At 34.7% G+C, this 14,841-nt stretch overlaps 1 protein-coding gene across 10 annotated transcripts in view; it reads left to right on the top strand.

The window, feature by feature from the left end:
• SOX5 (SRY-box transcription factor 5) overlaps positions 1-14,841 on the top strand; it is a 994,837-nt gene that overhangs the window by 579,615 nt on the left and 400,381 nt on the right. Inside the window, exon 1 of one of the 10 annotated variants that reach the window (XM_013047554.2) lies at positions 2,489-2,844. The exons of 8 other annotated variants lie outside the window; for them this stretch is intronic. Coding sequence is in view for 1 of the 2 variants with exons in the window: in XM_013047551.2 (XP_012903005.1) it covers positions 4,136-4,173 (38 nt within the window). In the remaining variant the exon portion in view is untranslated. Of the gene's footprint in view, positions 1-2,488; positions 2,845-3,983; positions 4,174-14,841 lie in introns of those variants that run through there. One more of the 10 variants, XM_013047551.2, reaches the window with a different exon arrangement.

Genomic DNA, 14,841 nt, shown 5'->3' with positions numbered 1-14,841 from the left:
CAAAGTCAGAAGAGCATGTTACTCTTGATCTTGGGGTCATGAGTTCGAGCCCCACATTGTATAGAGATTACTTAAATAAATGGATAATTAATAAATTAACTTAAAGAAAAGCTGTTGTACTTAACTTATTGGTTAGCATTTAACAGATGTTTACTGAATGCTTAAGTAAACTGTGTTTTATCTTACATACATTATGAAACCGGCAGACCTACTTATAATAATATAGCAAAATCACATTGGCATGTTAGTTCTGATGTAGTGGATATTGGATATATAACAGACTGGATATCTCATCTTTCAGGTATCTTTCAGGTAACTTAAAGAATATAGCTTTATTTAACACATATGTTATTTAACACACATGACTAACATGTGCTAGTCATGAACACATATTTAAATATTATAATGTTTAATATAAAAGATTTATAATAATAATTTACTATTAAATGTTGGATTGATTGGATCAATTGAATCATTTAATAAGATTACCAATAACAGGATATGAGAAGAACATTTTGGAACTGCTTTCTCTTCCTGACTCTGTAAAATCTTGCAGAATTGCTCATTTGCAATATAGAACTCAAATGAAAGAAAAAACTTGAGGCCTAGAGAGTTACATTTAAAAATATTTATTCCATTCAGCCATCAAACACAGGACTAACTTAGTGCCAATGAGATTATATCAAATTTAATTTTACTAACAATTATTTGAAAGCCTTTAGGTCTCTTAAAATTAAGTACCATCTTGGGATGTTCATTCAGCTATAAATTCTGGATTATTATTTTATTCTGTATTACGGTGCCACAACTGAAATAAGATCTAGCTTTAAGTAACAAATGGGGCACAAATTAGCTATATGACTTTAAATTCCTTTTGCCCAAGTTTAAACACTGGGAAGGAAGGATATACCAACCCACTCTTTTTGCTGCTGCCTGATGATCCATAAGCTAATCTATGTGAACAAAATTCCTCATGAGCTTGGAGTTCCATTAATTCAAAGTATCATTATTAGAATAATCATTATTATATTTGGCAAATTTTCCATCTAGTTCCTCATCTGTTTCAGTTTGTTTAGCAGGCATGATTGTGCAAGAAATAATTTGGTTTTGAATGGCTATAGGAATGTTTATAGAAACATGTTGAGACTGTAAACTAACTTCCAAACCATTTAACATTTTCCTATATGCTCATTGTGCTTATTCGACATATGTATACTCACAAATACATATATCAAATGTCTGTGAAAATAAAACCTAAGACAAGGAAGATTCTGATATGAGCATCTTCCCTTTATAGTAGAGTTGGCCTCAAAAACTCCTGCTCTCTTTCTTACCTGCTCTGGTGACCTTCTGGATTAGAGTTTCAGAGAAACAACCAGAGGTAGTAGCTGTAGCAAGACAGCAGCTGGGACCATACGGATCTCAGCATCCTGCCTTATGGCCATTATCTTTGTTTCTATCTTTATGCTGCCACTCTGTCTCCTTCTTGTGCTCTCCCTGTATGCTCTCCTTGCTGCCTCCTCCTCTTCCTGACTTCAGCTCCCAGTGCCCCTTGTAACTCACCCTCCTCCTTCTTCATTTTTCTCTATTGATATAAGATGAAACAAGATACCCTAATTAGGAAATCTTTTAAAAACTATTTTTTAAAGTATGTGCAACCAGGAAGCTACCATTCCTTAATTCCCATAACCACTGTTAACAATATAAGAGATTATTTCTTGTATACTTTATCAGACTGTAGGTCCCATTAGGACTGAAAAAATAGACATTTAAAATAAATGCAACAATTTCCTTATTTTTTCTGAGTAGGAATGGGTTGTTGCTGTAATAAAAAAAAATAATAATTTGAGGCTAACGACGAGGAAGAATAGTGAGTAATATCCTTCCCCCTTCCCCAACTGCTGAAAAAGAAAATCATGTCAGCATCAAGTCATTTTTGCCACATCCCTTGTTAACAGCTTTTTCAGGGTGGGTCATAATTCTGTGTTTTGTTAGTGTCTTAACTCCATAGTGACATGCTTAAATCTTATTCCACATTGATTTTGTTGTGTACATACACGTTTATTTTTAGGATGCCCTGTGAATGATGGATCTCATTATTAAGTTATTATCAACTTTGTCAAAAAATATATAAGCTTTCAATGAAGAATGCACTTATTAATATGAGAAGGTTGGTTTTGATGTTTGGAATATGCGTAAGGTGTCTCATTGTGTATGTCTAAAAAAGTAAACTTACTGTCTGCCTGTCGCCAGAAAAAAAAAAAAAAGTGGGACCTAATCAAACTGCTATGGGGTCAACCCTTGTGGTTTTAAAGGCCCTTAATGTTGTCCAGCTGCAAAATAAAAGGAATTGGGAGGGGAAGTTGGAAGGAGTGGAGGGGGCTGGGGGGGAATGTGTGGAAAAGAACAGGGAGTCTGGCTTTTATTTTTTTTTTTTTTAAAGTGAGTTCAGTGCCAGCCTGGACATTGGCTGTGCAGACTATTGAGCCATTGTCTGCTCCATTTCCAGAATAGCCCCCAGTTAATCACTTCGGCTTTGAAGGGAATTTCCTCGTGGAATTCTCCACAGAAAATCTAATCAACTGACCTGCCCTCTCAACAATGGAAGGCTTTTTTTTCTCTCTTTCCCTTATTGGGGCGGGCTCTGTAATGTAGCCTTTTGTGCAGAATGAACCCTCCCAGTAGGAGTGGAGAGCGTGTGTGAGTGACTGAGTGTGTGTGTGTGTGTGTGTGTGTGTGTGTGTGTGAAGAATGCACACTATCTCGTGTCGGTGAGTGTGTGCTTACTCCCTGACCAGATGCTGCGGTGCACGGGGCAGCCACCATCTCTGCGTGCGTGTCTGTGTAAGTGTCTTTCTCTGTGTGTGTATGTGCCTCTGTCATTTCATGTCAAAGGTACATTACCTGATTACCTTCCTCGCCTGCCAGATTTTTATCTAGATAATTGGAACTGCTATGGAGGCTGTGCCTTGCCAGCCAGCTTAGGATCTGTAAAGCCATAGTTTGTCCACCTTGTTATCTGTGGCTGCCTGGGCAGAGGAAATTAAAGAGATCCCCAGCCAGGGGAGCGCTTCCCACCCCTACCCTCCCCAGCCATCCCAAGCAGGACAGTTGGGTAGGACCATCTTTTTGTTTTCATTTTTTGGTTGGGTTTGGGTTTTTGTTCCCTCCGTGTGCGTGTTATTTTGGCATGTGGATACCTGTTCCCCTCCACATCGCACGTCGTGTTTTATGGAGTTTGGAGCTGAGGAAACTTTGGTCGGGTTGCCAGGACGTTCGCACCACTTTGTGGAAAGCAGGAGCTAACAGTGAGACCGACAGAGTGAGTGACAAGTTGTTTACAGGTTTCCTTGAAGGGGCCTCTGCTATATTTCAATCTGTCAAAGTTGCTTTTCTTCCCTCAGAACAATGCCTGATTGTTGTGTGTATGTGAGTGTGTGTGTGTGTGTGAGTGTGTGTTTCCGTGTGCGCACGGAGAGAGCCTAGAAAGGGCTGAGAAGGAATAACAATTCTTTGTGTAAAAATGATATTACCAACATTTAATTTTTTTTTTGCTTAGTTAATAAATGCAGTTTAAGTCGTGGTTCTCTTAGTATACAGATTTCTCTTTTAATCAGCAGCAAATGCATTTTAAAAAAATCATACTGTTTGTGTGTGTGTGTGTGTGTGTGTGCGTGCGCGCGTGCGTGTGTGTGACTTTTATTATTTAGAGGAGAGAGAGTATGGGAGACGTGTTAAATGAGTTGACTTCTCACATTCGGTGATGTCTAGAAGAGAGAATTAAAAGGAAAGGACAGGCACCCTGAGGTTGTCTAGTGCCTTGCAGCCGGAGCGTGCGGCTCCGCGGAGGGGGGAGCAGCCAGACCCCGCTGCTGGAAGTGCGCTACCCCTTTAAGAGACTGGTCAAGGAGTCCTAGGAGAGGGAGAGGAGGGTGGGGGGGAGGAAGGGGAGAGAGAGAGAGAGAGAGAGAGATTGAGAGAGGGAGAGAGGGAGGGAAGGAGAGAGGGAGTGAGAGAGAGAGAAGAGAAGAGAGAGAAAATCAATTGGTTTAGAAGGTTTGGACTCACTTGACAGGTTCAGTTGGAGACGATCATAGGTGGCTGCTGTGACAAAGGGAAATTGTGCTTTTCCAGCATGCTTACTGACCCTGATTTACCTCAGGAGTTTGAAAGGTGAGTACAGTTTCCCCCCTAATATATTGAAGTACAACTCTCATTTTACAGTCATCTCTGAATCAATTGGAAGATGCTTCCCTAAAACGTGTTTGTTAGAAAAGCTTTTAGCTAGTGCTTCTGCAATCTTGTTAGCTGATTTTTGTTGTGATTGCCCGGACCAAATTGAACTGATTGGCAAAGTCTCCGAGATTTCTGCTAATGTTTTTAGGTTGTGTCCTATCACAGGAAATTAAATGAACATTAAGCATCTCTCTCCCTTCCACTCGCTGGTTTTCTCTTTCTCATTCACTCTCTTACTTTCTTCCTTCATTGATATTTTTCTCCCCTCTTCACCTTTTTAAAATGCTTTTGTGCAGAGTGTTACTATTTTCAATATCTCTGTCTTGTAATTTCTGGGGTGACAGAAGGTTTCAATGGTGGTTAAAACGGAGGCTATAAGTTCCTATTTGATCCTTCCGTAAAACTTTGGAGGCTGCTTAGTAAAGCACATGACCTTTTGTTGATAGAAGAGAGTCGATTTAAAAAAAAGAAAAGAAAATTTAACATCATAGCAATGTATTAGTATATTACTCTTGAAATGTCAAGAAAGGGGAAATGGGGATGCTCCCTTTCTAAGTTTTAGTAGCTACTTTTTGTGCTGTTTGTCTTTAACCGATTTTGATTTACTTACATTTCTCCCTTTGGCCAGGATGGGAATAAGTGTATTTGTAATTAAGTAGTTCCTATTTAAAGGAATATGTGCAATATCCTTCCACTTGATGTTGTTGCAAGTAAAACAGGGTTTTGAAAGAATTTTAGCCCTCTTCGTGTTCCTATAAGTACACATTGCAGTTTTTAAATTTGAGTTCTTATCCCAGCATAAGTTCATTTTTTGGAACTATAAATAGAATTTTGTTTGCCATTAAAAAGAATTCAAACTTTGTATTCTGTATGGTGAATTAAAAAAAAAAAAGCTAAAAAAAGCCAGGATGCATGATACCCAGGCTTTTTTTCATTTTCATGAAAGCTACCTTCTGTATAAACATTTGTTGTCTCTGACTATGCAATGCAGCTAGGTGCTAGACCAGCTGGTTAAAAATATGCTAAGTCAAGCTGTTCATCGCTCAGACGGCTGAATTTGATATGAAAAGACGAAAAAAGAAAGGACAAAGATTAAAACATTCTAGAAGTGAAGCAATGGAAGAGAAGAAGGGTATTGAGAAGAAAATAATGCTTGGATGTGGTCACATATTAGAGAAGCCAGCATCAGATCAAGGAAGAAAGTAAAATACCCAACATATATACTTTATCAATACTGTCTTCTTTCTTTCGTTTCTACTCTTCCTCTCGCTCTCTCTTTTTTTGAATTAGGGTACATCTTCACAAGATAATTCCGGTGAATGACTGAGCTTTCGTAACAGTCTTGAATTAATTTTTTCAAAGTTCTATATGTTAACTCTTTGGAACAGTTAGCTTTTGTTTGGAAATATAGCCTATTTCATATGTAGATATTGAAGTTATTTATATTGGGACATGCTAATTCTTAATGTTGCAGTTTGTTAATATACCACAGTAACTTTTCTAGCCTGTATCAAGTAGCACATGATTATCTTCAACTCTATACTTTTTTGAGAATAAAACTCTGAGCTTGATTTGTAAGCCTGTTAACAGACTGTTCTTATAAAAAGGTAGTTACATATTAACAGGCTGTAACCTATTTCTCTATATAGGCAAGCTTTCCTGCTGTGAACCTTATTTGTATTTTTTCAATTATCTCTTTTAAACTAAACTTTTCCCCTTTCTATTCTGATGCTCAAATCTCTTAACATTTTTTTTTTTACCTTCTGGTGAGAATTTTGCCTTTTTTTTTTTTTTTTTTTTTGTCACCCAAAGTCATGCTTCTCTTGCTGGCTAATTAAATAAGAAAGTGATAATCAATAGAGTTATTAATATAGACAGCATATTTGGAAATATTAATAGCTAAATCATTTTTTAAATGTCATACAGTATAAAATTTCCTAATAATTTCCCCTGTGGCTGTAATTGGTAATACAGACAAAAGTCTCGTAATTCATTACTATTTGTTTACATTGAATTTGTACGACTGAGTGTATCTATAGTCACCCACATAGAGTATTTTGCAAATTAAATATTGAATATTTATATTCTCCAAAGGAGGTATGTGTGCTGTTACTGCACTATCATATATAGTGAGCTTTTTTTTTTTTTTTGTCTTTTCAAGTATTGCAACTTTCGTTGAATAAGTAGGTCATTTCCATTGAATGTTAATTTTTATTCTGTTTGCTCACCTGCCATAGATGAGTTGTTCACTCAAACTTAGTCATAAATCTGTAAAGAAGACTTCTACATCTCTTTATAAAATAAAGAAGTTTGCTGTGGAGGATATAAATAGGTAGCTTGGGGTTCATGTATTTTGGAAGTTTTATGTGATTTTTTTTTCTGACTTCATTGGTGTAGTCTTGTTCGTCTTCTTTAATTCTTTCCAACCTGTAGACGACTTTGAACTGTAAGGAATATTGAAAACTTACCAGGATCAGAATTTGGATTTAGATTTGTGATGTCTGTATTATCGGCCCTAGAAATGAACATGGTCAATACTGTCAGACTAATAAGCACTTGTTAAATAATTCAGAAGTAGTAACAGTTTCACTGTTAAAAAAATGATGAGGAGGTAGAGCAAATTGAACAGTGATTGTAAAAAGTAAAGAAGTAGAAATCTTCTATTTTTATTTTTAAGCATCGCTGTCATAACTGATTATGATTAATGAAAAATATAATTCTCAGTGGGAGGTGTATAGGCAAAGTGTGTTCTAAGACATTATTTGTAAGCAGAGTCTTTTACATCATACTATTTAGGGGAAACATAACTGGCAACATGGTCTAAATGTTAGTAATAGCATCATGAGAAAGAACACTTGAACTTTCCTAAAATTTTTAAAAGAAGACAGTGTAATAGATAATAAAAAATTTAGACATAAGGTTTTTCCTTTCAGAATACCATCCATTTTTTTTTTCATATTCCTAGAATGAAAATATTTTAAACACTTGCCTTACATATCAATATTAGCTTGTGTTTAGTGAACAAAAAGGAATTTTTGATACTATTAGTAGTATCAAATAAATTTTCAATTTATTTCTTTTATGTTTGTATTTATCCTATCTGATTATAGTGTATTCATTTTATGACTAAGTTACTTGTTAGAATTTTCAATTGCTTATGTTAGAGATTTAATTAAAAAGCAAGTATAAGATGATTGCTTAGGAAGACAGTCTGATAATGTCTAGAAAAAAAAGTTGGGATCGAAGGTAGTGAGATGAAGAAAATTAAGCTTATAGTATCACCTCTTTGCTTCTCTCAAAACGGGTGCAGACAACAGCCTGTCTATTCTACATGTTGAAAGGAACACTATAGGAATAAAACCTTCTGCAATAAAAATCTAACTTACTTACTTTATATTCCCCTCAAATTTATCTGTGGTCACACTGGCTTAAGAAATACGTTTTCTTGACATTAGGAAAATTTTAAGTGGTGGTTTTTTGTTTTTGTTTTTTGTTTTTTGTTTTTTTCTGAAGAGACAAATATAAATCAGGTAAATCAGGTACTGTGAAAAACTAATTTGTATAATTACCATGAAAAATAACTATTAGTTGGCTGTAAGACTGTCTCTGATATTAGCGGTACTAAAGTTTGGCCATAATGATAAAATATTTATTACCCAGACAGATTTATTCAGCATAGTTAGAAACTTCATGAGTGATAAGTACATTCAAGTTAGCAGGTAACCTCCAGGTGTGAATCAAAGAAAAGTTATCTTTTCACATCTGTCACCTTATCACAACTGTAAAACCTCTAAGTTTGATATTGTATTTTTAGGACGTCTTGATATATGCCTTTGCTCATTTTATTTATTTTTATCTACTTTATCTCCTCTACTTTGTAGAGTAAAAGGTGCCTACTACTGACTATAGATTTTAATTACTATCTCAATAATTTGCAAGCTAATTTGGCCAAGATACTAGTTTAGAATACAACTTGCCCAAAGAACTAGACACGCTAGACTTCCCTCATAGTTGAGTCCTGTCCCAAGGACTTAACAGGAGACCTGCCTGATTACGAAGAACAATTAAGGGTTAAATGTCAGGTGGCACTGTGTACTGCTCAATGCTTAGCAGGTTGACAGATAGGAGAAATGTGTGAATATTATGATTACTTCACATGTTGATGTGTTTTCTTATGTTTCTCAAATATAATAAGCGCTTGATAACAGGATAACGTATTTACCTGTTCTTAGGGAGCTTTTAACTGAAATCTGTGTGTGCATCATACCTGAGAGGCAAATAATAAGACCAACTCTAATGCTTTAGCACATGATTCCTCCATAGAATTGGAAGCTGTTTCAAGTGGATTATATTCATAATGCATTTAAAAAGCAAAATTACAGTCCTGGATAAAGTCTGATCTTTATTGTCTGTTCTTTCCACTATCAATTCTGCAAACACCTAATGAGTGTATGTATAACGCAGATGTGTATTATGTAGAATGAACATCTCTCTCCTTTTTAGAGGTTAAAAAAATAAGCATAAAGGATGGATTTTTGTTTTCTCCCATAATTTGTTATTCATTTATAAGTTCCATGAAGTTAACTAACAGCATGGGAAATAAACCAATCTGGATATCTCTCTTGTACTAACTCCCATACAGTTTAATGTCAGGTGTCTGACTCAGATGATAGCAGTCAGATAAAAAGATGTACAAAGATTTAACCAAAATATGAAACATCGTCCTTTTAATGGGAAAATTCTGTTGAGCAAGAAATGGACTAAAACACAGAAAATTCTTCCTTACATCATTCATTCTGTCCTTTCCTTTTCATTGATTGATAGCATCGTCATTTCTATTAAATTTAAAACTTGAATGCGTGACCAAATGATATTGCTAGAGAAGAAAAAAATGAAGGGCTGTTAGTATTTAGCTTCAGTGAATAGTGTTTATTTGGGACCCTTTAAGAGAATGCTTCATATTCTTTCATTTTAACCAGGAGCTGATAATGGTTCAGGAGAAGACCTTTTATTCGTTCTGATTTCTGTGTTTTCTCCTGCAGTTTGGAAACTGCGTTCCCTTTCCTTTCGCACTATCTGTTCTTCTCTTCACTTACTAGTTGAGAGTTCATACATCTCCTCTGGAGATCCTGTGGCGTATGGTTCTGCTTGTCCAATAGGGGGGTGTTGCATTTCTACACATTCAGTATCCTTTTCCCTTGGAGGCTGAGAGTAAAACCTCAGCAGTATTCCCTGCCTTTGCCAGCCTGAGGAGTCAGAGACTCAAAGTTGTTCCCAGCTCTTGCGCCTTCATTGTAGAGCTGCATTCGGCTCAGTGGGCTGCCGAGAAGGACCAGACCGAAACAAGATTTAGAAGAATTCTGGTGAGAACTGTTTATAGGGATATGGTATTTTAAAAGAATGTGGTAAACAAACAGAATTGTGGCATAAACAAAGATAATTAGCATAAACAATGTCGTTTTAGGACAGGTGGTTTAAAAAAACAAACAAAACAAAAAACCCAAATATGAACCCAACTTGAATGCTGCCAGTTTGGAACCACTGAACCTTAATCTGTACTTCATGAGAATTACCCAGGTTTGTTGATAAACTTGTTAACATGCTTTTTCTGTTTCTTTTGTATCATTTTCCGGTCATTATGCCCTTTTGTCACCCAGCTTGAAAGTAATTAATCTATTACAAGGTAGTTTAAGGACTTTTACCCATAAAACATGACAGAAGGAAAATTAAAAACAAAAGCTTGTAGATGTTCATAGGCATTTGAAGTCAGCGTTGAACCTTTAATCAATTCAAACCTGAACTCGTCTCATTGTATTTTAAATCTCTCTTTCTTTTATCTAAGTAACATTTCAGTTACTTGGTCTTTGATGTTAATACATTTACTTTTGTATCACTTTGGAATTCAGGGTTTTCTGTTGTTGTTGTTTATTTTTGGGTTTTTGTTTTGTTTTGTTTTTTAGCCTCCCCCCCTCAATGGCTGAATCATCACTTGTGTTGTATGTTTATTTCTAAGTGTTGCTTATTGTTTCTTCCTATTTTCTTTATAACTTAGTGAAGATGGTGTAGCAGTATGTATCTGGCTGGGGATCACGCAGTATGAAGATGCTAGTTGTTGTGAACCACATTATCTAAACCTGCTCTGCTGGCATGATGAATTTTTATCTGGAGACATTTAGGTTAATTACTAAATGACATTTTTTTTTCTTAATGTCTTATGTCTTATACTGAAATATTTTGACTTTATTGAAATGTGAAGTGTGGTGAACAGAAAGCTGTTTGTTTTTCTTGCATTAAGGTCCAAAGTAGTTTTTGGTAAACTAAAAAGATTTTTTTCCCCCCTCTTCATTTTCACATGGAGAATGGGGACCAGGAATTCCAAGTAGGTATCTCTGGTATTCTGTAGCCCTTCTCTTTGCTGAAATGAAAGCATTTGTGAATGAGTTTTGGTTTCTTGGAGTTATAAAAATGTGTGTAAACTAGTAAACCATGTCTCATTCATGTGCTATGGAGATTTCTCGTACTTCAGGGACAAAAATAATTTGGCTACTAACGAATTAGGGCTACCTGCCAGTGCCAACACATACTGTAGGTAAGAGGAACACTATAAAGAAAAGCTGCTGGCAGCAAATCCATTGAAACTTTCATATGTAACAGCGTTCTATTTCTGCTCTTCACATCTTTGAAAGAATGTGTTTTTTAGAAAAGAAAATGTTGAGAAACAGAAAATATGATCTTTCTTAAAAATGTATTAGTAGCTTTGTTTTTAATATTTCTCATTGTGGAGATGCATAGAGTTTGATTATGTTCTATGCTCATGTGCCTCTGCCCTACCTATCCCAGTCATTTCTGTCACATTGAAACCTAAGAATCAGATGGACTGAGAATAGGTGTAATATGAAGAAATGAAATTCACTGTGGAGGCCCCCCTCCCCCCAAAAAACACACTCAGGACCTTTTATAAGGTTTCTATACTGGCGGTTTAAGAGAGATCAGTTGGGAGGCTGAGCTGCAATTTTATAAATGAGTGTTCTCTCCTTAAGGGCTTCAGGAACACTACAGAGAAAAGAAGGGAAAGGGTTAACCTGCTTGGCTGGTTGATATATTTTTTTTAATCTAGGAGTAAAAGAAGACATAAGCCCAAAAAGTGTTTGGTTGGTACATTTTTAATCAAAATTTATTTCAAAAGGTAGTCAGTGATTTACTTTAGTACTGATTTTGTTTTGTTTTCGTATTAATTAGGATTAAGATACCAAGGTGGTAGTTTGGAAATTGGTTGTAGAACTTTCACGTATGATCTGTTGAATTGTCATTTTCAAAAATTTTGTATTTCTCTAATAAAAGAACATTGTAATGAAAAAGAAGCACAAACACTGAAAATGAGAAATAGCCTTCACATGAGAACACAAAATGAGAAAAATAATGCTGTATTATGCTGTACTTTTTCCACTCACAGTTACTATAGGCTGTTTGAAAAAGTTCTAAAACATTTTATTCCAATTCTGAAGTTAAGGTCTAACTTGTTTGCCTACAATTATTTCTTTGGGTTATTTACCTGGGCCCAGAGTTTGTTGGGCAATAATTTACAAAGTCCAAAGACTTTATTTTTACTCTTTTCCTGATGTCTCTTTGTTTCACCCCCCCCCCCCACTTATTTGCTATTGAGTTTCATCATATGTTTGAAAAGAGTTTGCAGGAATATGTCACACAACATTAACAGTGCTATTTCTTTGCTTCTTTTTCATCAGCACCTATAAGAGATCTATGTTGAAGATTTGTTAGAATAATATATAGTGTTCATATTATTTAGTAGAGAAAGGAATGAGTTGGTGATCAAACTATGCAATTTCTGATTCATTTATTAATTCAGTTTGGACCTTGAATGAGTGATAATTGAATATATAATATCAGATTCAGATTGTCATCTCTCCCATAATATCAGCAGGATGTGAAGAAAACTTTTATGTAATATTCCAAGTACCATTAATCAAACAACACCTAGGAGTAGAAAAACAAAGATAACAATGAATGCTATTTCTGAGGCAAGAACTTCTATTTCCCTCTAGCCCTAAGCATAGCTAGAATATGGGAAATAAGGAAAAGTTATTGTTTTTAGAGCACTAAGGATTATGGGATATAAATATGGTGGTGTAATTTTTTCTAAAAAAAAATTAACATTACTGGAAAAATAAAATGGATCTAATTTGACCTAAAAACAATTTAGGAATATTTAATGATTTAAAAGCATTATTTTAGAGAAAGAAAGCATATCCAAAAGGTCCTGATAGCAATTTAAAGAATCAAAGTGAAGGAATAGAATATATAGACTTTTATAAGTAAACTAAAAGATAATTGGGAGTCTCTAAGACTTCTGTGAAGAATATATATAATAGTATTCCAGCTTGAGAAATCTGAAGGTAGTATTGTCATGCATATTGAAGGAACAATTTGAATTCAAAAAGTTTGGTAGCTCAAGATATGCTTGAATAATATTGGGGAATATTTGAGATTTTGGATAGAGATGAGGAAGTTGAGTGTTAGAGGCCTAAGGCGTACATAACAAATGAAAATATTTTGTGGGCTTTGAGTATATTTCTCCTAAGACATAGAAAAATTTCCTCTCTTTTTGGTAAACATTTATATTTGTCAGTATCCTCACTGATTTTTTTTTTTTCCCTAAGTAAAATATATGGAGAGGATTATTAGCTGGGTATAACATCTCAAGTTCTAGTTCTCCCCTATAGACTGAGAAGTTGTTTTGTGTCTTAGGGGATGCATCTGTAAAATGTGAAGATATGCTGGGTAATTTCTAAAGTCTTTGACCTTTGAAATTTTATTACCTTGGACTCCATTTGAAAGATCCCTAGCTCCTTACTCTAGTGGTCAGAATTCTTACATTTATGCAACTGTTGAGAGCCAGAGTATTTTATACTCCCAGCCCTTCCATGGGGGAATCACTTCTCAGTTTACCAGTCTGTTGAGTGGTATTGTGCAGGAACAAATAGTCATAGTATATTTTAGGAGTTTTAAATCTAAGAACTAGCTCTAATTCTTATTCAGGATTAAGTTCTCAAATTTGCTATGAACTAGTTTGAAGCCGATGGTTCAAAAGAGAGGATTCATGTTTTATGTGGTTGAAACTCTCAGGTGCCTCAGATCGCTATCCTCAACTATTATGAATACCATGAAAAATAAATTATATATGGACTATTGAAAAGGGAATTATGGGGCAATATGAAAAGCTTGAGAGTGACATTTTAGGTCAAAGAGCTTGACGTATTTATAAGAATAAGATAAAAGAAAAAAAAAAAGAAAAGGCTAGAAAGTAGAGCATCAGGACAACCCTGGGGCTATGGACAGTATATATCTTTATATGAATAAATAAAACACTGGGTAGGAAAGTGGTAAGATTAATTAAGACTATAAACAGGTAGCCCAAAGAAAGATTTTAGGTGGTTCCCAAAATAAATTAGTCAATTATTAGGATCATGTCAACCAACCTTATATGCAATAGTTGGTGGCTGGCAATTTTAGGAAAATAAATGTTAAACCCTAAAGCAAGAAGTAGAGGAATAAACAATGAAAGATGCACTTAAAAAGCTATATTATCTGAAAGGGCAAGCTTCACATATTGTTAATATGTTACATTCGGCAGATTGCTTGCTTTTTTTTTTTTTTTTTTTAACACAGTGTTTGGAAAAAAAAAAAAAGTGTAGTTATACCATCAGCAACATAATCTGTGACTCCGTATCCAAGGACTTTCTGTATTATATGTACTTTGAAAATATGGCTATGGTATGACAAAGTCCTTGTACAGATTAGTTGTAAGTTTTAAATATAGATTCACACATTTAGGATAACATAGGAATTGGCTATTAGTTAAAATTCATTATTTGCTTAATAATTCAGATACAGAATTTTTAAAATTTCTATTCCTGCTACTTTAATTTAAGAATAAAGAATGGGTGTTATTCTCTTATTCTCTTGGTACAGAAATAAAGGTTGTAAACAAAACAAAACAAACAGAAAAGGACCTTGCTGCACCAGAACTACATTTAGAACTAGGATCAAAGGGAAATGTGCAAATATCCTACTGTTAAATAAGAAAGAAAATCTGGAAATCATCCAGTTGAGCAACTTACTGCTAATATATTTTATAATATAGCATTTAGTGATATACAAAGTTGGCATATGTTCCTACAGTTTCTAAATCAAGAATTAAAACTTTGTAATGTGTAAGTCATTTAAATTCTTTGGGTTTCAGCCATGCTTCTATAAAATGGGCTTTAAAATGAGTATAAAATTATTTATCCCCTAATTCTTATGAGTCATTTTAAACTTATGAAAATTTATAAAAATATTTGGATTATCTCTGAATGCAAGCCACTGAGTTCAGACTTTGAAAAAAATTATTTTTGATAACATACATGTTAGCATATGAAATAATGTCTATAAGAAATTCATTGACTTATTTTTAAAATTTTGTTGTAGCTACAACTATAATTATCTTAAATGCATTTATGATTATTGATCCCAGGTAAATTGTATCTCTGTAGCAGCAACATAGCATAGCTTCCTCTGCTTACTGCTAGTAATGAAATATCCTAA

Source organism: Mustela putorius, unplaced genomic scaffold (assembly GCF_011764305.1).
Source record: "Mustela putorius furo isolate JIRA1106 unplaced genomic scaffold, ASM1176430v1.1 tig00537227_pilon_pilon_pilon, whole genome shotgun sequence".
In the NCBI taxonomy this organism is placed as follows: Eukaryota; Metazoa; Chordata; class Mammalia; order Carnivora; family Mustelidae; genus Mustela; species Mustela putorius.
This window is presented reverse-complemented; position numbering and strand designations above follow the sequence as displayed.